Genomic DNA, 24,883 nt, shown 5'->3' on the forward strand with positions numbered 1-24,883 from the left:
GCCCTTTTGAAGATGACCAATGGCATCATAGGGGGCTTTCTTAACTTATTTGTGAATTGGGTTTAAGTGAGGCAGAGTTGCACATGGTCATCAACCTTAATCTCTCTTCCCCTGTCATAGAAGTCCAGTGGTAGGACAAAATTCAGAACTATTGGCAATGACCCAGGATGCAGTGGATGACCGTGCCATCTTCAATGTTTCACTAAGCTCTAAGAGCTCTACACTGCCTGCTTCGGCTACTTTCAAGGCTATCAAAACAAACTGTTCTTGTCTGCCCATTCTGCCAGTGGGAATCTTGGCAGACGCTCTCCTAACTCATTGACAGGTTTGAGATCTGTCAGTTACCCTCATTCTGGTTTAGATTATCTACTGAGATAATTTTACTAGGGTGTGGCTGCTGAGCAAGCTACAGCTTCTTGGAGATACAAGTGAGAGTTGGGGGGTAGGTGGAGACCAAAGGCAGTTGAGCAGCTCTGAAAAAACTGATATGTAGATGCCAATATTACTGCCATTTCTCAAATGACACAAAGAGAGACTAAGTGACTTACCCATTTATAATTGAGATGGGTTAGAATTTAGGAATTATACCACCTGGAAACCATTTAACCTCTATCTGGTCTGGTTTCTCATTTGTATAATAAATATAATAATAGGATCAAAGGAGATAATATTTGTAAAGTAGATGCTTAATAAATACGTGTTTCCTCTCTCCATTCCTTCTTTCCTTTCTTCCTTCTTTTCTCCCTCCTTCCTTTTTCTTCTTTCCTCTCTCCCTCCCTTCTTCCTTCCTTTTTCCTTTTTTATTCTTTCCACTCTCCTCCCTCCCTCCCTTAATCCTTCCTTCCTTCCTCTTTCCTTCCTTTCTTCCTTCTTTTTCTCTCATTCTTCCTCCTTCCCTCCCTTCCCTGCTTTCCTCCTTTTTCAATCTACATCCTTAAAGACACTATCATGTCTTTCCCACTCCCTCCCAAGTCTTCTCTTCTCAAACATATGCACCCTCATTTTTTTTTAATTTCCTAATGACACGACAAGGTCTCTGCATGGAGAGACCAGGACATCTGGTAAAGAAGATTAGTATTGGGAATGAATTCAAGTCTTCCTGACTCTAATCCCAGGGCCCTAACCACTGTACCACCTAGCTACTTTAAAGGGGACAGGGCTTAAATTTGTTCAGCTTACTTCAAAAGGCAGAACAGGAACACTGGGTGGAAATGTAAAAAACCCAATTTAGATTTGCTGTTACAGAAACACACCTAACACAAATAGAACTGTTAAAAAACAGAATGGGAAGCCTGGAAGGTGGTGAGTTTCCATTCTTTGAGGGCATTCAAACAGAAACTGGAGCATCATTTGTGTCAGGTATATAACGGCATGGATTCCTTTCAGGCATGAACTGAAGTGGAGGTAGCTGGATCTCTCAGTGAACAGAGCATGGAGTCTAGCTTTAGAAAGAACTGAATTCAAATCATTTCAGACTTTGAGCTGTATGACTTTGGGCAAGTCACTTAATTTTGTTTGCCTCAGTTTCCTCATCTGTCAAATGAGCAAGAGAAGGAAATGGCGAGCCCATTCATTATCTTTGCCAAAAATACAACAAAAAATAAGATCACCAGGAGTTGGGACATGACTGAAATGACAGAATAACAAAACAGATTGAACTAGAAGGCTGCTTACTTCACCCAATAGAATGTAAGCTCCTACAGGGACTGTTTTCCCTTTTGTTTCTGTATTCCCAGTGCCTGACATTATGCTTGTATTCTGAAGGTGCTTAATCAGTGTTTGCTGGAATGAATAAAACCTCCTATCTGAATAGAGAGACCTTCTCCAGTCACCTAAACTTAGAAGCCAACCAGAGACCACAGCCCCATTTCCATTTGTCTTCCATCATTCTTTCCACTCAACCATGTTACCTCCCCAGTGAAGGGCTTGCTAAAGCCAATTAATCCCATAAACAAGATTGCAGGGGGGAATACTAAACCCACTTAAGAAAATAACCTTTTTCAAAACACTTGGCAGTGTTCATTCATATACCAGTAATTAATGTGCTAATTACAAATGCATACCATCTATTAAAGTGAGCCTGGCAGGACCTGTACTTAGCAGGGAGCTTAGATGGAATTATTTATGCATTCTTAGATAAACATAAATAACATCTTAAATAAAGTTGCACTTATTTTTTAAAAGATGTATAGCATCAACTTGAGAAACCACACAGTGACATAAGTAGAATAAGGAATAAATTAATAAATTAGTGAATGTAAAAAGTATTGATTGTTTATTTATACCAAGCACTAACTTTAAGAAGGACTGAGCTTAGTTTCTTTCCCTGAGGCATTAGCTAGTTGTGTAATCTTGGGTGGGTCCTTAAATGTCTCATTGACCTCAGGAACCAGACTAATATTTAGCTAGTATTTATGTAGATCTTTAAGGTTCAAAAGCACTGTACACACATACATATCTATATCTATCTATCTAACTGTCTGTCTGTCTGTCTATCTGCCTGTCTATCTATCTGTCTGTCTGTGTCTGTCAACATGTCTTTCTGTCCTCTTCCTAATCTGACTAAAATGTGGCCTATTTCATTTGGTCTAACAAATTGCAAATTTGGAGGTATAATGTTCTTCGGTACATCTACAAATCACCTAAAATGGCCTATCTCATGTGAGAGATGCTTAGGGAATAGAAGACCTAGCATGTGCAAGAACACTCTTGTACAAACCTATCTTGTGATTGGGAGCAACCTATTGTAGAGGGCCGGAACTCTGGAAAGGTATACTTGGATTCCATTGGCTGTACAACCAAAAATAGTTGTACCTTTAAATCTTACCTGGCTAAAGTATAGTGTGTCTTACAGCAGTACCCTGGGTGAAGGACTGGTTCAGTTGCATGTAATAAAAGGAAGAGGGGGATTCTAGGGTCATATACCTCTCTTCTTTAATCATATCATCTTAAGAAACTGGTTTAGGGTTTTGGCCCATCTCGTTTGTCTTTTTTGTTATTAAGTGTAGAGAGCAGAGTCTCCAAATTATCAGTTTGGCCTATGGCAATCTTGGAACCCAAGATTCTCTGTTGGCTGTTGCTTAGCAGGAAGACCTTGAAGTGCAATGGTTTGAGACACTAACCTTGTGAGGCTTTGGATTTAAACTTAGTAGAACTAATGCTGCATAAGAACTGAGTTAATCTGGCAGCCTAATTCCTCTTCCTTTCCCAGAGACTGAAGTGGTTTAGGAAGGACTTTGCTCCAAAAGGACTAGATTGTGAGTCTATGACTTCCTGTCTCTGTCCTAGTACTGCATCAGTTTCCAACTATTTCTAGCACAAGGAAATTTCCTCTTCTTGTGGCTGAACTGATCTCCCAAGAGGGATGTGGAAAACCTCCAATGCAACAAGAAGCCACCTTCCCTCTGATGGCAGGTTTTCCAGCTTTGCCTGTCTCTTGAGGGAAAAGGAAGAAGAAAGTGGGTGAGACATGAGACTTTCTTCTTCTATGAAGGCTCAAATTTCTATCTCATGCTACTATCTCTTCTGCCTGACCTCCAGCCTTTAGAAGGAACAGGAGGAGTAAAACACAGCTTCCTTTTTGACCATCTGACCATGTGCCTTCCTTCCATCTTGTGTCCATCCTGATCTCCGGCTTTCTTTGAGGAGTGACATCTCTCACTCAGTGATGAACATTCTCATACCCTACACATCCCAGTGAGTCTGAACATCTATAGATCAACATCCCAGAAAGATCCCATCTCTATGTTCAACTATTCCAAAATCCACTTATCTGACCATTTTCTCTTGGCTTTTCACTTCTCCCTCTGCCTTCCTTTGCCAAACCCTTGCTACCACACGTTCCCAAATGACTTAAAATGGAATTTTCCCCTATTTATTATCTCTTCCCAAGGAATATGAGCTTCTTGGGAACAGAGAGATTCTTACCTTCTTCTCTATATCCCCAGCACTTAGTACAGTGCCTGGAACATAGTAGGTGTTTAATAAAAATTTCACTTATTTATTCATTTATTTCAAACTCAGATGATCCCTAGAGATGCTATAATTCTTTGGTGAGTTAGCATGAAGACTGAGCAAGAACAACCTTACTGCAACTTCATATACTCATATTGGAACACCGGCAATGATGTCTGAGCAAAGATGCTGACAATGTGCTCTGGGGACAGAGTAATTAAATGACTAGAACATGGGATTGGAAGATAAGAGAGCCAGGTTTTGATCCCAGCTGTGCTACCACCTCACTGTGAAGTGAATTATTCTGAAACTTGGAGATTCAGAATAATTCACTTCATCATTTTAGATTTTGTTATATTCTTATCAACAATGGGAAAGAGACTAGATAGTCTCTGACCTCCACCTCCCCATTCTGCCCCCTCCCTCCCTACCACAGACACTCCCTATTCCAAGGCCCCTCTCAGCCCTGACATTCCCTGTTCTAAAACTCTCTTGCCCCTCCCTCTGCTAACAGCACATCATGAGTGAGCACAGTAATTCGAGCAAGATCTTAAAGTGGAACCAGGGGGTAGGAGAGCCACAAGGGAACAGACAAGTTAGCGCCAGTCTTGTGATACCATCCTCCTGCTACAGATCCTATTAGTTCAACAAAGGACCTTTCCAGGACATTATTAAGGACTTGGAAATCCCCATAGAACACACATCATCCAAAATACCCTGTATCGTGCCAACCAAACCTTCCAAACTTCCCTTCCCAGATGAACCAGTTTGCCAAAGATGAATTTATCTACTGAGAGAGGGTTAAGATCTTGTATGCAAATGGGGCAAATTTCAAAGCAAACTAGGGGTAGAACAGAGGCAGGACTGCAACCAGTTACCTCTTTTTCTTTCTCCCTAGGTAGAAAAACCTCCTAAATGACCCCTGGGGTGGGTGTGAGCATGTAGAAGACAGGGATAAAAGAAACAGAGAAAAAGAGACAGAAACAGAGACACACAGAAAGAGATAGAGAAGTGTGTGTGTGTGTGTGTGTGTGTGTAAAAAGGGTAAGAAGATTCCCCATCTTCCCCATCTAATGTTTCGGGGGTCCAAACTTTCTAGCCCTGGATTTGTGATCCTATATTTACTAATGAAGCTCGAGGAAAGGCACTTTTTATATTTTCTTTTGGAGCTTTTTTAGTTGTTCTTTTTTTTTTTTTTTTTTGCCTTTGCTTTGTGTGTGCTCAGCATTTTGCACAGTGCCTGGCACATAGTAAATATCTAAGAAATGCATGTTGACTGACTGTCAAACCAAAACATATTCGGGATTGACAAGAACTCAGCCAAAATCCTTGTGATAATTTTCCCCTCTTGTCTCAACAAGACTATTCCCGTTCAGTAACTCTACCCAGAGAGGTTATTTTGCAATTAGACATGATTTTCCCTCCTGTATCCATTGGCACCCCTGCAGCTGTTGGCACTCGTCTTCATCGGTGCCCATAAGATTTAAAACCAAAAATAAAAATGTAAGAAACCTGAACCCAGTGGCTTCTGGCATCTTCAGCTGTGGGGTGCAAGAGGAGCCGCTGATCCTTCGGATGGAAGCTAGGGAACTGGAGGAAGATGAAGGTAATTGTCATCAAAATCCCTAATGCCAGGGAACAGTATGTCCCTGGGCTCACAGGCAGGGCTGTTTGGATAGTTAGGGAAGCACTTTGATTGCCTTTGAGTGCTCTATCCTTTGCATACACCGTGTTCCAAGCAATTTTCACCAGTTGCAGTTCCAGCAGGAAAACATCATAGCTAAGAATTTTAACCCATGCTGAGCTCAAATTATCTTACCAAGGTCAGGTTGGCATTTTACAGAAGTATCAGAGAATGATAATGAACAGAAAACAAAAAGAAAGGCTATCCATGAGACCTACCATTTACAGAGCTCTTCAAAGTTTGAGGAAGCCACTTCACATATGTGATCTCATTTGGCCATTACAACAACCCTGGGAGAGACATATTGTTATAATCCCCATTTTCCAGATGAGAAATGATTAAGTGAATTGCCTAGAGTTTTAAAGCTGGTGATTCCAAGTCCATCCTCTATCCATGGTGCTACTTAGCTGATGGTAAATTATACAAATAGACACATTATTTTCCCCATAGAAAATATAAACATATTAGGGATGAGGACTGGTTTTCTACATTAATAAAGCCTAGCACAGGGCCTGGGATAGTGAAGGTTCCTAATTAAAGACTTCTTGGTTGATGTTTTCAAAACAGCTTAAAAATTCAACATATAGTAGATACCTACTATGTGCAAGGTATGGAGCAATGGAAGGAGAGTTCTTTCTGATGAAATTTCATCTCCCAGGAGTGAGTACACCACAAAGTACAGGTGAGGTTACTTTACTAAGTCATCAGAGAATCAAGGGATCCTAAGTCTAGAACAGGAAGGCACTTTTGAAAGCCATTGAGACCAAGCCCTTCTTTTTCAGATGAAAAAACAGAGGCACAGAAAAGTTTAATGACTTGCTCAGGCTCAGTCACCTAGTTAATAGCTGAGTAAAAATCTGGACGGAGATATTTCTGGCTCTTTGCTGGATTTGGCTCTCAGGCACATTGCTTCCTTAGTCACACAGCCTCCAATGACATTTTGTATGGCACAATAGGAAAAATAATAAATTTGGAATTAGAAGTCTTGGACTGTGACTTATTATCTCTGTGACCAAATACACCTCACTCTGGCAGTCTCGGTTTGCTCACCTGTAGAATTTTTCTCAGGATCAAAAGGAACTTTGGCAGTTCAACCCTTGTCTAAAATGGAAATCTCTATAGTAGTCATCCAGCTTGACGTCCTGACTGGTTCTTTCCTTCTGATTCTACCTTCTCTGATGGGTCTTTCATAGTCATATACCTCAAGTATCTCTTGCCAATAGATTTGCCTGCGATACTTGTCCCCCTTTCCAGTCCATTTCCCACTTATTGGTCAAACTGATCTTAAAGTACAGATCTGCCTATGTGAACCCTCTGCAAACCCCACATCAAACACCATTGACCCCCTATTACCTCCAGGATCAAAGTCCTATTTTTGGCAATGAAGATTTGTCATAATCTTGCCCTTTCCTACCTTTTTAGTCTTCTCATACCTTACAATCCACCAATAATACTATGCTTTGATCCAAAGACACTGCCTCCTGACTGTTCCTCACACAATATGCCATTTCTGAATATTTTCACTGGCTCTCTTCCATTCCTGGAAGGTTCTCCTCCTTCATCTCCATCTCCTGGCTTCTTTTAAATCTCAGCCAAAATCCCACCTTCTACAGGAAGCCTTTCCCAGTTCCACTTAATACTAATGCTTTTCCTCTGTTGATTATTTCCAATTTATCCTGCCAAACTATATCTTGTTTATATATAGTTTTGTGTATATGATATTTCCTACATTAGACTGTGAACATTTTAAGAGAAGGGAGGTGTGTGTGTGTGTGTGTGTGTGTGTGTGTGTGTGTGTGTTTGCCTTTCTTTCTATTCCCAAAGCTTAACAAAGTACCTGGCACATAGTAGGTGTTATTAAATGCTTTTTTTAAACTTGACTCAATTTCCACTTCAGACCCCTTTCAGGACCTAACAGGAACTATCCTGACATGGGATTCTGGCCCCAGATTTAGAGCTGGGAAATATCTCAGAGGCCAGTTAGTACAACTCTCTCATAGCACTCATTTAGAACATACTATCAAAATGAGATTTGATTATAAGGCCTCTCGTTTCCTTCTCAGTTCTAAAACGTGTGCTCTTTAGTCATTTAGTCACTTAGAATCTCAGTTTCTACATCTCTAAAATGGAAATAGTCATACCTGTATTACCTAACTCCAAAGGTTGTGACAGGGGTAGGGGAATTCATTAATTCAAACTTCTGTTTACCATGTGCAAAGCCCATACTTCTAGAGAAGGGGGCCAGAAAGGAAAGAAATGGCATGGCCAAGTCCACTGAAAGGAGGGCTTTACCAAATCACTAAGCAGCCCAAGAATTTTCCCAGCCTGCTTAGGGAAGAAAGGACAAACTGGTACCTACATCAGGATGGCTGATTCTTAATGCCCCTACTCAAACCTCTTGGAAGAATATCCCTCTAGGCAAGGTAGCACCTCTCCAGAGAGAAGACAAAATAGGGTGCCTGAGGCTCTGGTATTAAAACCAGAGGAGCTGAATTTTAGTAGCAGCTCTGACAAATGTTCTCAGCTGCTTTTATATTCCTTGTTTGGATCCATACTAGTTAAGATGAGAGCTTGAAGGGGGAGTAGGAGGCAAGAAGGGGGAAAGGAATAGTCAGATAAATTACATTTGACTCTGTTCCCCTTGTCTGAAATGCCTGCTTCTGACTCCTACTTCTTCTTTCCTCATTAGAAATTCTCCCCACCTTTCAAGGTCCATTCCATCCTCCCAGCTCTGATATCCTCTCAGGTTCTGAGGTTCCTCCAGCTCTCATAATCTATTTTTAAGGCCTCACCCAAATTTGATAGTTATGTTCTAAGACTCCTCTGGCTTTGACACTTTCAGTTCTAAGACACCTTCCAGTAATGATATGCTCTCTTCTAAAGCTCTGACATTTCCGGTTCTCAGGGTTCTTCCAGATCTGACATTCCCTGATCTATTCATCTCTTTCAACAAAGATTTCCTGAATTTCCTACCACTCCATTCCCAAATCCTCACCCCAGTCAGAAGGGAAATTTCTTTCTTCAAGAGTATCTAAAGAATTGACTGTGTTCTGTTTTGTATTATAGATAATTCTGTATGTCATTTCACTCCCAAGACTTTATACTACTAGGTATTAAATTTCTTAAGGGCAGATAGTTTCTTACTCATTTTTGTGTCCCCCCCAGCACCTAATTTTACACACAGTATGTGTTTAACAAATGTTTGTTGGAAGGAAATACCGTGCCTATTTATGCAACATTATTTAAAGCTGGAAAAAACCTCAGAGATCACTTAATCTAACCCTTTCATTTAACAGAGAAAAAACTGAGACCTAATTAACTAGACTCCAGACTGTTGAGAAACAATGACTCCTTAACGTGCTCCCAAAATGAAATGGGCTACTTCTGGACAGCAGTATTCAGTTGGATGATCACTTGCTGAGGCTATTGTAGAATATATACTTCTTGAGGGCAAGAGTTATTTCATTTTTGTCTTCATGTTTGTAATGCCTAAAGAGAATGTGGCACACAGTAAGTGCTTAATAAATGCTTAGAGGATTGTCGAATTAATTGGGCTATATTCCATATTTAAGGTTCTGTGGTTCTGAAATTAAATTATAATACCCCCTTGTTATTAAGCATTGAAGCAGTAGATAATTATCCTCAAAGCCAAAAAGACCTAGATTCAAGTCTAATCTCTGATACATTGTGGCTGTATGACTCTGAGTGAATCATTTAATTTAACCCTTCAAGAATAAAAGTGCTGAAGAAAGTGTCAAACTTCATCAGTAGAAGTTTCCCTGTACCAAAGAAATCTCAGGCCATCCCTATTTCAATTCTTTCATTTGATTTTGCTGTTTATCTGCTTATCAAGCAGATTTTTATGTTTATCTGCCCAGAATAAAAAGCATATTTATCTATTTATGTAGAGAGTCAAGGTATCCGTGATTACGGTTTATAGAAGGAGATCAAGGTCAAAATGGACAGATATTTCACCAGTGGAGAGGGCCTCAGGACTGATTTGCAATTGGGTAAATGCACAAATACACTTTCTTTTTGACAGTGAGTCAGTGCTGTCCAACAGAGAGAGGCAGAACTGAAAAAGAAAAAGTAACAACTTCTCAGGAACATAATGAGCACAGTTCTTACTCAATATTTGTCCATAACAGATAAGCACAAATCACCAGGGTTAGGACCGGCCTTCTCTGGACCAAGATGCTCTTTAATGAATGGGATCAAGTGAGTGACTATCGATTCCACCTAGTGGTTGGAAAGTTATTTGGCCTGGTTTGTATAAATAGAAAGTAATTTTTAAAAACACCCTGTTGAAATGTGATGCTCAATTCAATCACATTAGCTTCTCAAATATATTTTAATCTAGGATCATAACCATCATTCTATAAAAATCAATTTAACACAAGAAAATTTATTAAGTACCTATTATGTTCCATACCAGGCACTGGGAAAACAAATACAAAAATGAATCAGTCTCTGGATACAAGGAGCTTACTTTCTTTTGAGTGGGAAGAGGGAGAGAAGGGAATGGTTCATTAAGTTCAGAAGCAAGTAATATTAAGTTATTCCAAGAGGGAGAGAATTCTGATAGGTCAAGAGATCAGGAATCTTGTATAGGATGTGATTCTGGAGCTGTGCTTTAGAGGAAGCTGGGATTCTAGGAAGCAAAAGTGAAGAGAGAGTATATTCTAAGCATGGGGAACAACTTTGACAAAGGCAGTCAAGGAAATAGCTAGCAAGTCAACTTGACTAGAATGGACTTGGGGGAAAGGAATATTATTAAATGTTAGTTATATATATTAGTTGTTAAATATGTTAGTTATATATATATATATATATATATATATATATATATAGAGAGAGAGAGAGAGAGAGAGAGCAAACAAGATTTATCACTATCTTCCTAATAACAGGCATCTTTAATTGGTTTCTGGGTCTACAATAGATTATTGCTCTTGATATTGGGGTAATAACTTCAGGGCAACATAATACAGTGAAAGTTCCCAAATATACCTCTTCCCTCATGTAGGATCATAAATTTAGAGCTAGATGATAATTGTAGAAATATGTATAGAAGGATTATACATGTTTAACATATATCGGATTACTTGCCATCTAGAGGAGGGGGGAGAGGGAAAAAATTGGAACGCAAGGTTTTGCAAGGGTTTGTGTTGAAGATTATGTTTGCATATGTTTTGAAAATCAAAAGTTTTAATAATAAAAAATTAAGACATAGGAAAAAAAACAAATTTAGAGCTAGAAGGAGGCTCTATCCATCCTGTTCATTTTACAGATAAAGAAATTGAGATACAGGGTAGTTAAATGACTTGTCTAGGATCATATAGCTAGTAAGTTTCCAAAGCAGTCTCTGAACCCCAGACTTCTGACTTCTAATCCAGTCTTGTTTACATAATATTATATTTGTATTCCATGTAACTAAATACGTTGCCTCCTCCTTCTCCCTCCAACCCAAAGCCTCTGTTTATTTTCAATCTGTAAAATGGAGGGAAAACACTCTTTCTCTCTGCTTTCTGGGGTCTTGAGAATCCAGAGAGATAGAGCAAAAGTTTCTATAAACGAAAAACTTTATTGGAAAATATGAGCTCCAATCACCACTTCTGGGCTAAAAGTAAGCGTGAAAGGACCCTTCCTGTCCTGAGAAGGATGACACCATGAGTCAGGTTGGTTGGCAGGCTCTGTAAACAAGAACACTTATAACCTCAAGCTTCTATCATTCTCAGGCAGCTGCAGCAGGAAGATGGCAGTCAGGGGATTCCCAAAATAGATGAAGCCCTTCTTACAAACACCCTAAAGTGACTCAGTGCCTTGAGATTCCAAGGGGCCTCCAGTATGCTGGAGAATCTGCAAACTTCTGTCTCCAAGGGTTCTTGTTTCTCACTAATGAGGCAGCCTATCACCACTCTTCTAGGGGTAAGCCTGGTACCCACGACACTAACTAATGGGCAGAGTTCATCCACACGGGAGGGGATCTGTCTCCAGGGACAGACTCTCCAGTTTAGTAATAATAAAAATAATTATAATTATAGATTTCAATTCAAAAATATTATCTCATTGCACCCTCCCAGCAATCTGGTAGATAGGTGCTATTATTATTCCTATTTTATAGATGATGAAACTGAGGCAAATAGGGATGTGACTTGTTCAAGGTCAGACAGTTAATAAATGTCTGAGGCTGGATTTGAATTTATCTTCCTAATTTGAGGTTCAGTGCTCCTTCTACTTCATAGCCTAGCTGTCTCACCTAGCTTGATGAGGATTAATTGTATCTTTGGCTGCCTGTTATTATTGTCCGGTCATTTCAGTCATATCCACATCTTCGTGCCCCAGTTGGTGTTTTCTTGGCAAAGATATTGGAGTGATTGGCCAATTCCTTCTCCAGTTCATTTTAGAGATGAGGAAACTGAGGCAAACATGATTAAGTGACTTGCCCAAGTTCACACAGCTAGTAAGTATCTGAGGCCAGAAGATGAGTCTTCCTGATTCCAGGATTAATACTCTACTCACTGTGCCACCTGAAAGGTAAACCTATCAATGGTTTTGTTTGAGTGGACCCACAGAGAATACTTGAATTATCAGAGATAATTTTCTGGGTTTCCAAGAGATCCAACTTTGGAAGTATGAGTTGGTGGAGAGTAAGGCAGGTATCACAGTTAATACAAAATATTAACAAATGAAACACCAAGTAATTTTGGAGAGAGAAAACTGAGAAATTAGAATCTCAGGAAATGAATTGTCCACAAGCTCTTACAAAGCTGTCATGTGGAAGAACTATTATTATGCTTGTTTTGCTTGGCATAGAAGGCAAAACTAGGAGCAATAGATTAAAAGTTTTGAAGAGTGAAGCTGAGACATGACAAGTTACCTAACAATTAGAGTCATTCCAAAGTCGAATGCACTGCCTCAACAGGTAGTGAGCTCTCCATCATTAGAGATATCCAAGCAAAATCTGCCTGACCACTCATCCAGGGTATTACAGGAGAGATTTTGTTTCTGGTGTAGATGGTTCTACATGGCTGGTAAGACCCCTTCCACCTCAGAATTCTTGTGATCCTTTACTATGGGATAGAGAAGAAAAAAAGGAGGAGGAGGAGGAGGAGAAAGAGGAAGAAGAAAAGAAGGAAGAGAAGGAGGAGAAGGAAGAAGAAGAGGAAAAGGAAGAAGAGGAAGAGGAGGAGGAGAAGGAGGAGGAGGGGGAGGAGGAGGAGGAGGAGGAGAAGGGGGAGGAGGGGAAGAAGGAGGAGGAAGGAAGAGGAGGAGGAGGAGGAGGAGGAGGAGGAGGAGGAGGAGGAGGAGGAGGAAAATTCTAGATATATATATAACAGCCCCCAAGCTGCAGAGCTCTGAAGTCACCATTTGGGGAAGGGTTCCTACATTGAGTTCCCAAGTCTAATTGTTCACTGTGCCTTATTACAGACCTAGAACACCCTTTAGAGCCATATACTCCTCTGTCAATGCTTATATTTACATTGCTATTGAGCTCCTTACTAAAATATCTGTGATATACTTCCCAGACAGTGGACTCCTTGCAAGGCTCAGATCAGCACCAAAAAAATTGTCCCTGTGCCTTCAGCAATGAATAAATAGGAGTCATAATGATAACAGCTGACTTTGCTGTAGCCCTAGCAGGGTTTAAGTCCCAACTAAAATCCCATCTTCTTTGGGAATGCTTCTCGATTCCCTTTTATTTCCAGTGCCTTCCAGTGCTTTGTATATTTGTTTGCACCTAATCTCCATCCTAAAATTGTAAGCTCTCTGCGGGCAGGGACTCTCATTTGCTTCTTTCTAGCCCCAGTGCTTACTTAGCAGAGTGTCTGGCACATAGTAGGCATTAATAAATGTTTTTTGATTGATTAATCCTCACTAATTTGTCAAGTAAAGGCAGCAAAGAACAGATGTAGAACAAGAAAACCTGAATTCAAATCCTACATCCACAATGTGATTGTGGGTAAGCCTCTAGGTCCAGCAAAACAAGCATAATAATACCTATTCCATGTGACAGCTTTGAAAGAACTTGCAGACAGTCATGAGATCTCAATTTCTCAATATTCTCCCTCTAAAATGCCCTGTCTGGACTTCAATTTCCTTATTTCTAAAAGGAGTGCATTTCACAGATCTAAGTTCCCTTCCATCTTGAAATCAAGGATCTTATTACTAGGAAAAGGCTACTAGGAGGAACTCCTTCTTTGCCAAGAAGCCCAGAGGCTCTGGGGAATGAACAGGCTGGTACATGGGACTATCAGACAGGTCTCCTCCCAGCCTCCCAGCTGCTAAACTTAGCAATCATCACCATTCTTCTACTCCTGCTTCCAAACATGTTCTACAGCACACTTTCAGTTTCCATAACAAAAAGCCCACAGGGAGCCCCCGAGTAGATTCAAATCGATTTACAAAACATGTATTACATGCTTGCTATGTGCCAGATAGTGGGAGTGCAGAAAAAATAAATAGGTCTTGCCCTCAAGGGGTTTACATTCTATTAGAAGAAATAAATGTTCAAAGCTACAAATAAGAGCTCACTTGAAGAAGTTACCAATGATAAAATCTGGAATCTGAAGGAAAACATAATAGGTTTCCTAGAGGAGGTGTCTTAAATGTGAGTTGAGGTAAATCTTATAGGATGCTGAGGCAGAGATGAGGAGACCATAGCTTCAGGGTATCAGGGATAAACTGGACAAAGACAGGGAGGTAGGAGATGGAATGATTGAATGTGGATGATCCATTAATCATTTGTGGATCTCTGGAGTCTCTGGAGTCAAAAAAATGAGTTCAAATCCTCTCTGATATTTAATATTCATGTGGCCTTGAATAAATAGTTTAACCTTCTTAGGCTTCTAAGGAACTATCCAGATCATGATTCAGCAATCCCACTTAAAAGCAGCTCTGGGGGTCCCCAAGACTTCTTTTTCCACAGTCCTGGACAGAGCATAAAGGCAAATCAAGAAACTCTGTGCCAGGTTATTGACAATTTCAGGCAAGGTAACAGCCAGTGAAAAGTCATGGATGCAGCCCACTTACCTTCCTGTTACAGGGATTTGACTATCCCTCCCCACTTGTCTCTCAAGCACTTAGCACATTGCCTGACATACTGCAGGTGTTTAATAAGTGTGTGTTGATGAATCCATTGTTTGATTATGAGGGAATGGATGCTTGAATCAAGGGGGTATATATAAGATATCCTGAAGGCAGAAATCACAAAATTTGGGAACAAATTGGATAAAAGAGTTCCCTTCCATCTTGAAATCAAGGATCTTATTATTAGGAAAAGGCTACTGGCAGGAACTCCTTTGCCAAGCAGCCCAGAGACTCTTGGGAATGAACAGGCTGGTATAAGGGACCATCAGTCAGGTCTCCTCCCAGCCTCCCAGCTGCTAAACTTAGGAATCATCACCATTCTTCTACTCCTGCTTCCAGATATGTTCTACAGCACACTTTCAGTTCCGATAACAAAAAAGAGGTAAGGATGATGAGTTGAGGATTACTTAGGTTTGGGCATGGGCAAAAAGGAGTTAGTTTTACCCTTAGCTATGAGGAAGAGGAGAAAGTTTTTTTTGGGGGGGAGAGGTTGGCGGAGAGGAAGAATAACAAGTTCTGTTTGGGGCATATTGAATTTACATTTTACATAGGACATCCAGTTTGAGATGTGGTTGGAGATGTGAGAACAAAAGTCAGATGAGAGGTTAGGGCTGGATGAATTGATAGAAGGATCATCTACAAAGAAATGATAATTGAATCCATAGGAACTCTGAGATCCCTAAGCAAAATAGTTGGAAGAAAAAAAGAATAGGATCTAAGTGAAGAAGATCTTGAGGGAACCTCATTCATGGTTAGAGGAAACAAATTGGATGAAGGTCCAGCAAAGGTAGGAGGAGAATCAAGAAAGAGAAGTCCCACCAAAAAAAAAAAAAAAAAAAAAAAAAAACTATAGAGAAGAGGGTGTATGACAGTGTCAGAAAGGGCAAGACAGATAGAAATTGAGGTCATTGGGTTTGCCAATTAAGAGAACAGGTAACATCCAAGAAAGCAGTTTCAGATGAATAATGAAATTAAAAGCCAGCCTTGCAAAGAGTTTAGAAGGCAATGAGACAATGTAGTGGCCCCTAGGGTGTCTAACAGTGTTAGACACACTTCTCAAGGAATTTAGCCATGAAAGCTAAACCTCTATGAAAGGGAGGAGAAATTTAGGACAATAACTGGTCAGGATAGAAAGAAGAGGAGAGGGTTTCTGGAGGATGGGGGAGACATCTCCATGTCTCCATTTTTTATGTGTGTTTCTAGGCAGTAAAGAAGCAGTCAATACAAAGGAAGAGATTGAAGATAAGTGAGAGAATGGGGTTGATAGAGAAGATAATTTGCTGGAGGGGGTGAGCTAGGATGGGTGTTGCTTGTCCATGCAAAGGGGGTTGGAAAGGAGAAGGACCCCTTTGTTTTATGAGATAGAGATAAAGGATAAGAGAACATCAGAAGGCATCTTAGTGATGTGAAAATGTAGAAAGAAGAGGGAACTCAGCAAATGGCCTCAACTTTTTCACTAAAATATGAGACAAGGTTTTCGGCTGAGAAAGTTAGACAGACATATCCCTGGAGGCAGCCTTATACCCAGGACTTTGCTTTTGGCACAAAGAGACAAAAGCAGCTCCAAACATTTGGTCTTTTCAAATAGAGGCAGGGTTGGGAGAGCTGAGAGATTGGAAGAAGGGACCTGAACAATAAATAAATGGAAATGCAGGATTTGAAATCATGAAATTCCCTTAAGCTGGGAAGATAAGGAAGAATTAGGGATTTAACATTTTGAATGTAAGATTTCTCCATTCTTTTGAAATTGTAAAGCACATGAGCACTGATCATATCCCGGAAGACAAATACACACACATACATGTATGCAGACATAAGACATTGGTGCTAAAAGGCAGATGGTTACTGGAGAACAGATGTTTTCCTTAATTCCACTGTAAATTTCTCAATATTCTTAGGGGACCTAGGACAGGAAAGGACTGTTTTTTGTTCACAGTGATACAGAGTTCAACTACATTCACACAACATTCAGGAAGACAAAAAATAAAACAGGCAGCAGAGATGAGCAGGCCTGCGAAGAAACCAGTGGTGTTCTCACCTCCTGAGACCAGGACACTATGCAGCTCTGAATGCAGCTCAAGACCATATTAGTTCTTTTGGTAATTACGTTCTATAAAAAACTCATTAAGCTTGCAGTCCACTTAGCAATTCCCCCTTCTCCATCCAGATCTTCTTAGACAAGTTACCTAGCTACATTTCTCCCATTCCAGACTTGTAAAACTGCTTATTTTTTGTGGAAAAGGTTATGAATTCATATTGATTCTGTTATCTAATTATATTTGACCCAAATGCCTTTCAATATCTATTATATCCATTTTCAACCAGCATTTTAGCCAGCTCTCTTAGATTTGTGCCATCTGGAAATTTAACAAATACGTCTTCTATCCCTTTATTCAAGCTACTGATAAAAATATTTAATGGTACAGAGTCAAGTATGGATCCTTGGATCAGTCCTTTCATGATAACGCTGGACTGTAAATGACTAGTCTTTATGTCCAATGATTGAACCAATTCTAAAGCCACCCAACTGTGCATCCACATTCATCACTTTAAACTACTCCGTGTTCCACTCTCATTTTTTTTCCTTTCTCATCAGAATTGCTTCTTTTGTGTCTTTATAATCTAATCATTGGGAACTTTCCATTCCTTCTGGATGAATTTTTTCTCCAGAATTTTAGGACACAGAATTGTACCTTATCCTTTCTCTCTATTATTCTAAATCTAAGGGCCATGTCAGGCACTATCTTTCTTATATAACAAATACCAAGGTGTCATGAATATCTGTTAAGATACCCATTGTTTTTATTCCAGTAACCAATTCTTCCTTGTAGGTGGAAATCAGGTCCGTGGTAGAAATTCCCTCATTAATAGCATCTATCCCAAAGGCTTGTTGTAAAGATCGAATGAGAGGCTTGTTATAATGCCTGGTACATACTAAGGGTTTAATAAATGCTTATTCCCTTGCTCTTCTCCCATTGGTTGAGCAGGTTATGGTATATGAATGTGATGGAAAGTACTATTGTTTAAAAAAAAAAAAACTCTAAGAAAAGATGGCTGAAGAGAAACTGGGAAGACTTGAAAGAAGTGATACAGAATAGAGTAAGTATAAAATCATTTTCTAAAATCTTAGGTTTCTTTGTTGCTGCTGCTGGTGCTGCTGTTGTTGTTTTTATGTTAAAGGAAGCCACCTTTTATACTCTCCTCTTCCACCCTCATCTAGAGGTTACTTAAAGTAATATCTATCTGTAGCATCTGCCTTGGTGGATGTATATAGGCAATTTTCCCCTCTCCCCTCCTATTTTGGTCCTTTGAATTTGATTTGCAAGGCCCCAAGTCAATATATGTTTACTAACCCTTATTAGTTATACTCCAGAATTTTTCATTCCCACATATTAAACTACAATCCAGAAAGCCATTCTCAAATATCTTCTTAACAAATTGCTCATTTCTCTCTTCATCCTTATTGACATTGGCTGCTCCATTAAAGCTAAGTCCTTATAACTATTCTTATGCCCTCCTGCAAGCTTCTAAGTAATATTATTCAACATTTTCCAAGGCATTAAAAGCAATGTTAAATTGTATTATTAATAAATAAATTAAAAACGACAGTGTTAATAAGAATTATTATTCCTTATCACAACCAATTTACACATCGGATTCTTTCTTGTGCATGTGAGTTCCTCATGAAGATGAAGTAACAGACCCTTCTGTATTTGGTATTTAAAGTTTGCAAAATAGACCTCACATATATGATCTCAGAACTTCACCTGATTTTCCTCACTTTACAAATGAGCAAACTGAGGTACAAAGAGGTTAAATGACTCAGAGTTATATATCTAGAACTAAAAGGCACGGCAAAAGACATCTAGCCCAATCCCCTCATTTTACTGACGAAGAAACTGAACTCCAGATCCTCCAAATGGTTTTTCCCCCCATAATCATACAACTAATGAATCTCAGAAATAGAATTTGAACCTACATGGAGTTCAATACTTTGTCCACTATAACAGCCCTAGCTCACCACAAAACTCACAAAGGAAGGATCTTACTTCTCTACTTTAAACAATGGACATCAACCTTTCCCAGAAGCCTTTGAGGGTTGGGGGTGGAGAAGCACTCACTACCAGTTCTCACTAACAGAGATAGACAAGGCAGATTAGGGACTAAATGCACCTCTGAGATGTTGAAAGGCATGATGCACGTTGGCTTGCTTTTCAAATATAAATTCTTTTAATCATTCTGGATATTAAGAGGCAGAAAGAGCAGAAAACAAACAACAAAATAAAGCTCGGCACTCTGAAGCCAAAAGAGTACTCCTTTAACCCATTAAGTGTTTATCTCCGTCTCTCTTTTCCACCTGCAGTGAGCCAGCTAGGAACACTCAGTAATGATAGCTGCAATTCAGCCTTTCAAGCATCAATTTTCCCCTCTCTTCAAAACAATCCAAAGAAAGACAGAAACCCAAAGGGGAGGAAAGGAGCACCTGATGATACGTGCACCATCCTCAGAAGGCCGTTTAGAAGCCTTAGAGAAAAAGCCAAGAAAAACGCACCTGGCTGAGAGCATCAGCCACCCCCGCCTCTGCCCAGCCTCTCTGGCATTCTGAGTCCCAAGTTTCTGCAGGGGCCTGGCAGAGTTTGGAAACTGAGGCAAGGGAAGGGAAGCGGCCCACCCAGAAGAAGGGCAGACCAAGGGTTGGCCACCCTGTGGCCCCTGTGACTTACTGGTGGAGAAGTTGGCTTCGGGGTGGACCGGAGGAGTGGAAGGAAGGAAGGGTGGGTAGCCCACGAAGAAGGACCGCAGAGAACGCTCGGAGAGGAGGGGAGAGCGCTGCGATGGGATGTTCTCACAGCTGCCCACACTGTTATGAATCTTCAGATTCAGGGGCTTGTTCCTTTTCTTGACCCTGAGAAAGAGAAGGACAGAAAGGAGAGTAAAATAATAATCACAGCTACAATAATTTTGATGAGGACAGGAGTCTAGCAACAGATATTTATTAAGTGCTTACTATATGGCTAAGAGTGGGGATACTTACAAAGACAAAAATGATAGCCTCTGCTTTCAAGGAGCTTGCATTCTCCTGGGAGAGACAAAAATCAACCAACCAGAAAGCCTTGAATAAGTGTGGGCTATATTCTAGACTCTGTGGGTATGAAGACAAAAATATAACAGTCCCTGTCCTTAGAAATGTATGTTTTATCTGGAAAGACACCATGAACACACACAGAGACAGACAGAGAGAGAAAGACAGAGACAGGGACAGACAGAGACATACAGAGACAAAAAATAGACAAAGAGACAGAGAACCAGAAACACAGACAGAAAGAGACTTATGGACAGAGACAGGAGAACCAGAGACACAGACAGAGAGAGCAGAAACAGAGATAGAGATGGGAGACACAGACAAACAGAGATAGAGACAGAGAAAGAGAGAGAACCAAAAACAGAGAGAGCAGAGCCAAAGATAAAGAAGAAGGGAGAGGAGAGAGATTAAATTCAAAATAAATGCATGATGATTAAAGAAGAAAGGTCACTCAAAATCAGGGGGATCAGGAAAGATTTCATATAAAACAGGAAAAGAGCTAGGAGACATCTTGCTCTAGTACTGAGGACCACTGACCATTAGAGAGGGAAACTGTAGGGGTCCAAGTGATACCAAGGACACGTCAGGAAAAGTACAAAGAAAAGTGCTGCAGAATTGACTATACTGCCATCACCATTGTAAAGCCCTATTAATTTTGCAAATGGATCACAATTTCATTATCAGTAGAATGACAGCTTCTTGAAGGCAAGTATCATCTCACTATTTGGACTCCCGAATTCCTCACTTGGGACGAGCATATCATATTTTTTAGAGATGAAATCTGAGATCCAGGTTCAGACATTAACCTGCTCACTTTCTTCAGGGTCCCAGTAGTTATCATTGACCAAGTTTTCCCATTAATTTCTCCCAAAATAATGGTGCTAGCTAAGAAGTCTCTAATGAACCAAATCAGTTCCAATGGAGCAGTAATGAACTGAACCAGCTACGCCCAGTGAAAGAACTCTGGGAGATGACTAAAAACCATTACATTGAATTCCCGATCCCTATATTTTTGCCCACCTGCATTTTTGATTTCCTTCACAGGCTAATTGTACAATATTTCAGAGTCTGATTCTTTTTATACAGCAAAATAATGGTTTGGTCATGTATACTTATTGTGTATCTAATTTATATTTTAATATATTTAACATCTACTGGTCATTCTGCCATCTGGGGGAGGGGGGAGGGGAAAGGAGGGGAAAAATTGGAACAAGAGGTTTGGCAATTGTCAATGCTGTAAAGTTACCCATACATATAACCTGTAAATAAAAGGCTATTAAAATGAAGAAGAAGAAGAAGAAGAAGAAGAAGAAGAAGAAGAAGAAGAAGAAGAAGAAGAAGAAGAAGAAGAAGAAGAAGAAGAAGAAGAAGAAGAAGAAGAAGAAGAAGAAGAAGAAGAAGAAAAGAAGAAGAAGAAGAAGAAAGAAGAAGAAAGAAGAAGGAGGAGGAGAAGGAGGAGGAGAGGGAGGAGGAGGAGGAGGAAAAGGAGGAGGAGGAGGAAGAGGGGGAGGAGGAGGAGGAGGAGAAGGAGGAGGAGAAGGAGGTCTCTAAAAGAGCCTTGAGCTTCAGTGGTTCTAAGTAACTGAGCAATTCACCTTGTGTTGGGCCACCTGAAATGTTCTTCTTTCTGACTTGCACTTTATAGAGTCCCTCTCCTATTTGCAGGCAAAACACCATCTTCACTCAACCAATCAATAAACATTTATTTAGTGCCTATTATGTGTTGAGTACTGTGCTGAGGGCTGAGAATGCAAGAGGCAAAAGATAGTCCCTGACCTCAAAGAGCTTACAATCTAATAGGGGAAAGAACATGCAAACAAATATATACAAAGCAAGATACATACAGGATAAATAGGAAATAATTAACAGAGGGAAGCTACTAGAATTATGAGAGACTGAAATTTTTCCTGATCTCTCCACCCCTGAACTGCTAGTTGTCTCAATGGTTATATTGATTATAATTTCCTGTAGCCCTCAAATAATGCCATAATCAACTACTGAGAAATTCAACCTGCTTAGGACCTCTCTTCCCTCTGACTCTGGGGTCCTTTCTGGCATTCTCTTTATAGCAGGAACTGCTCAAGATAGATTCATAGCAAAACTCTTTGAAATGCTCAAATAAAGGATTGCTAAAGATGTAACTTACTGCATCTTTCAATTCAAGAACAGATTTGTTTTTAAAAGGCTTGTTTCTATTTTACTTAGGGATCAGTGTTCTTTTTTAAAAAATACTCATGTAAGATTGGAGGGGAAAAAAAGAAATGCCATTCACGGAAGGTCTTTTTCTGTGGTGAGCTGAGGCAACTGTCTGATTTGTAGGGAAAAAAATCTTCCATTGTTGGAAAAGAAGCGAACCTTCCACAAAGAAATTGTGGGAGAGATGCTCTATGGTTTGTCCTCAATTACCTTGCGATAGATTTGCTCCCTTCCTATCTATGTGACATTCTTCCCCACTCCAGGCCACTGACTCATCTTGGATCCCCAACAAGGTCAGACCAGGTAAATCCAAGTGAACTTTCTTTCCAAAGAACAAAATAGTGGTTGTGCCATGAAAGCTAATACATGGTTTTGGACAAGTCATTCCCTGACTAGTGTCATCTTCTAATAATCATATGAACCTTTTTGATCTGCCTTCAGATCATGCCTTCTCATGCATGATCAACAAAATCATGAAGATTTTGCCTTCAAAAAAACTTAAGTTAATAATAATAAAATAAAATAAAGTCAGATACTGTGCTAGGTACTGAGGATGCAGAGACAAAAAAATGAAAATAGTCTACCCTCAAGGAACTTAATTATAATGAGAATATGTACAAAGTAATTAGAGGGCAGCATGGACATTTAGAAGAGGGGCAGATCTTGTGCAGGAGATGGCCCTCGAGCTGAACTTTGAAGGAAGGTAGGAATAATAAGAAGTGTGAGCGAATAGGTAGTGAAACAGATTGAGTATTGGAATTGGAGTCAAGAAGATTTGAATTCTGATTCTGCCTCAGACACTTACTAGCAGTGACATATATAAAGCTCAAATACAACCACATCATTCTGTTAGTCAAGAATCTCGAGTTCTCTAGGATAGGACCTTCTTGTCTCTAGGATCAAAAATACAAATATGGTTTTTTGTTTTCTTTTAAAATTTTAAAGTCCCTTCTAATCTGACTTCATTCCAATTTTCTAGGTCCAGTCCTTCCTAGTGCCCTTCATGACCTTTACACTACATGACATCTCATAGACTACTTCCAAGGTGCTCCCCATGCTGGGAACAACAACCAAGATTTCTCTGGCACTTTCAGCATAGTTCATTTCTATAGCACATTTTTTGCCAAGTGTTTTGCCTATAGCGGTGCCTTTGTTTCTCATTAACAACCCTGAGAGGTAGACGCAGTTATCCCCTATTTTGCAGATAAAGAAATTGAAGCTGCTCAGAGAGATGATGTCACTTCTGGTCACACATCAGGAAACTGAATGACTTCCATTTGAATTGTCTCAGGAAGATTCTGAAGATCATTTGGTAAGATAAAATATTGGACACTGAGGTCCTTTAATGAGCTGAAACGCCAAACTTTACTGCAGAGAGTATAACTCTAATGGGCTGGCCACATGGTTTGAATGTCAAATGTACATTTGTCTAAAAGGCTATTCTATGGAGAATTCACCCAAGTTGTGTTCAGATGGAAGTGATACAAGGACCCTCTCAAGGTTTTTCTGAAGAACTTTGGGATTGATGTTGAGACAAGGGAGACACTGGCCCACCCAGCATGGCGTGCCCTCATCAGAGAAGCAGAATTGCACTAGCTCAAAAGGAACAAGAAATGCATAAGTTTAAGCATCTCCATTCCCAATGTTCACATGCATTATGTGTGCCCAACCTGTGATAGTACATTTCAAGCTTATATTGGTCTGATCAGTCACAGACAAGACACACTGTACCTGGACCCCAAAATAATGACCTCATTTTAGTCCTCTTTGAGCACATAGGATAATCAACCATTTATATGTATTTTTGGTAACCATTTTTAATACTTTTTTTGAATAACAGTATTCTTATATAATTGGTTTCTTTTGTAATTTTCTATATTTTATTTTATACTCTAAGGAGGTCATTAAGTACCCATATGTCAGGCATTGTGCTAAGTGCTTTATAATTATTATATTGTTTGATACTCAACTACTCTAGGTGTTAGTATTATTTCCATTTTACAGATTAGGAAACTGAGGCAGATGGAGGTTAAAAATGATTTGCCTAGAATCCCACAACTAGTATATATCTGAAGTTAGAACTCAACTCTTCCTAAACCTAGACCCAGTATTCTATCCACTATTATCATCTAACTGTCATTTTAAAAAAATTATCTGGAGAAGAGATTTCTAGACTTTATCAGATGGCTAACAGGCAGAAATGGGGAGAAGAGGAAAGCTATAACATAAAAAATATGAAGAACTCAAACTACACTATGGCCCCTCTAACTCCACAGAAATTGACAAGAAGTACAGGTGCCCCAAGGAACAATAATAAATATTTAGCTATCTTCTGGAACTATCCAATGCTACTTTTTTTCTTTTCTATTTTTAAGTTAATTTTTTATTATAACTTTTTATTTTCTTTTTTTTCTGAGGCAATTGGGGTTAAGTAACTTGCTCAGTGTCACACAGCTAGGAAGTGTTAAGTGTCTGTGACCAGATTTGAATTCAGGTCCTCCTGACTTCAGGGCTGGTGCTCTATCCACTGCACCATCTAGCTGCCCCACAGCTTTTTATTTTCAAAACATATACATGGATATTTTTTCAATATTGATCCTTGCAAAACCTTGTTTTCTAATTTTTTCTCTCCCTGCCCTCTATCCTCACCCCTAGATGGCAAGTAATCCAATACATAGTAAACATGGTAATATATGTGTGTGTGTGTGTGTGTGTGTGTGTGTGTGTGTGTGTGTTAAATCCAATATATGGAGCAGCTAGTTGGTGTAGTGGATAGAGCATCAGTCCTGAAGTCAGAACTACAAGAGTTCAAATATGGCCTCAGACATTTAATATTTTCTAGTTGTGTGACCCTGGGCAAGTCACTTAACCTCAATTGC

The 24,883-nt window shown here is 39.7% G+C and overlaps 1 protein-coding gene across 4 annotated transcripts in view; it reads right to left on the bottom strand.

The window, feature by feature from the left end:
- The window catches only part of KSR2 (kinase suppressor of ras 2), a 559,738-nt gene that overhangs the window by 230,096 nt on the left and 304,759 nt on the right, over window positions 1–24,883 (bottom strand). For all 4 annotated transcript variants that reach the window (XM_031948680.1, XM_031948679.1, XM_031948681.1 and 1 more), the window contains exon 5: window positions 19,450–19,631. In XM_031948680.1, the coding sequence (XP_031804540.1) occupies window positions 19,450–19,631 (182 nt within the window). The remainder of the gene's footprint in view (window positions 1–19,449; window positions 19,632–24,883) is intronic.

This window comes from Sarcophilus harrisii, chromosome 1 (assembly GCF_902635505.1).
Source record: "Sarcophilus harrisii chromosome 1, mSarHar1.11, whole genome shotgun sequence".
NCBI classification, from domain to species: Eukaryota; Metazoa; Chordata; class Mammalia; order Dasyuromorphia; family Dasyuridae; genus Sarcophilus; species Sarcophilus harrisii.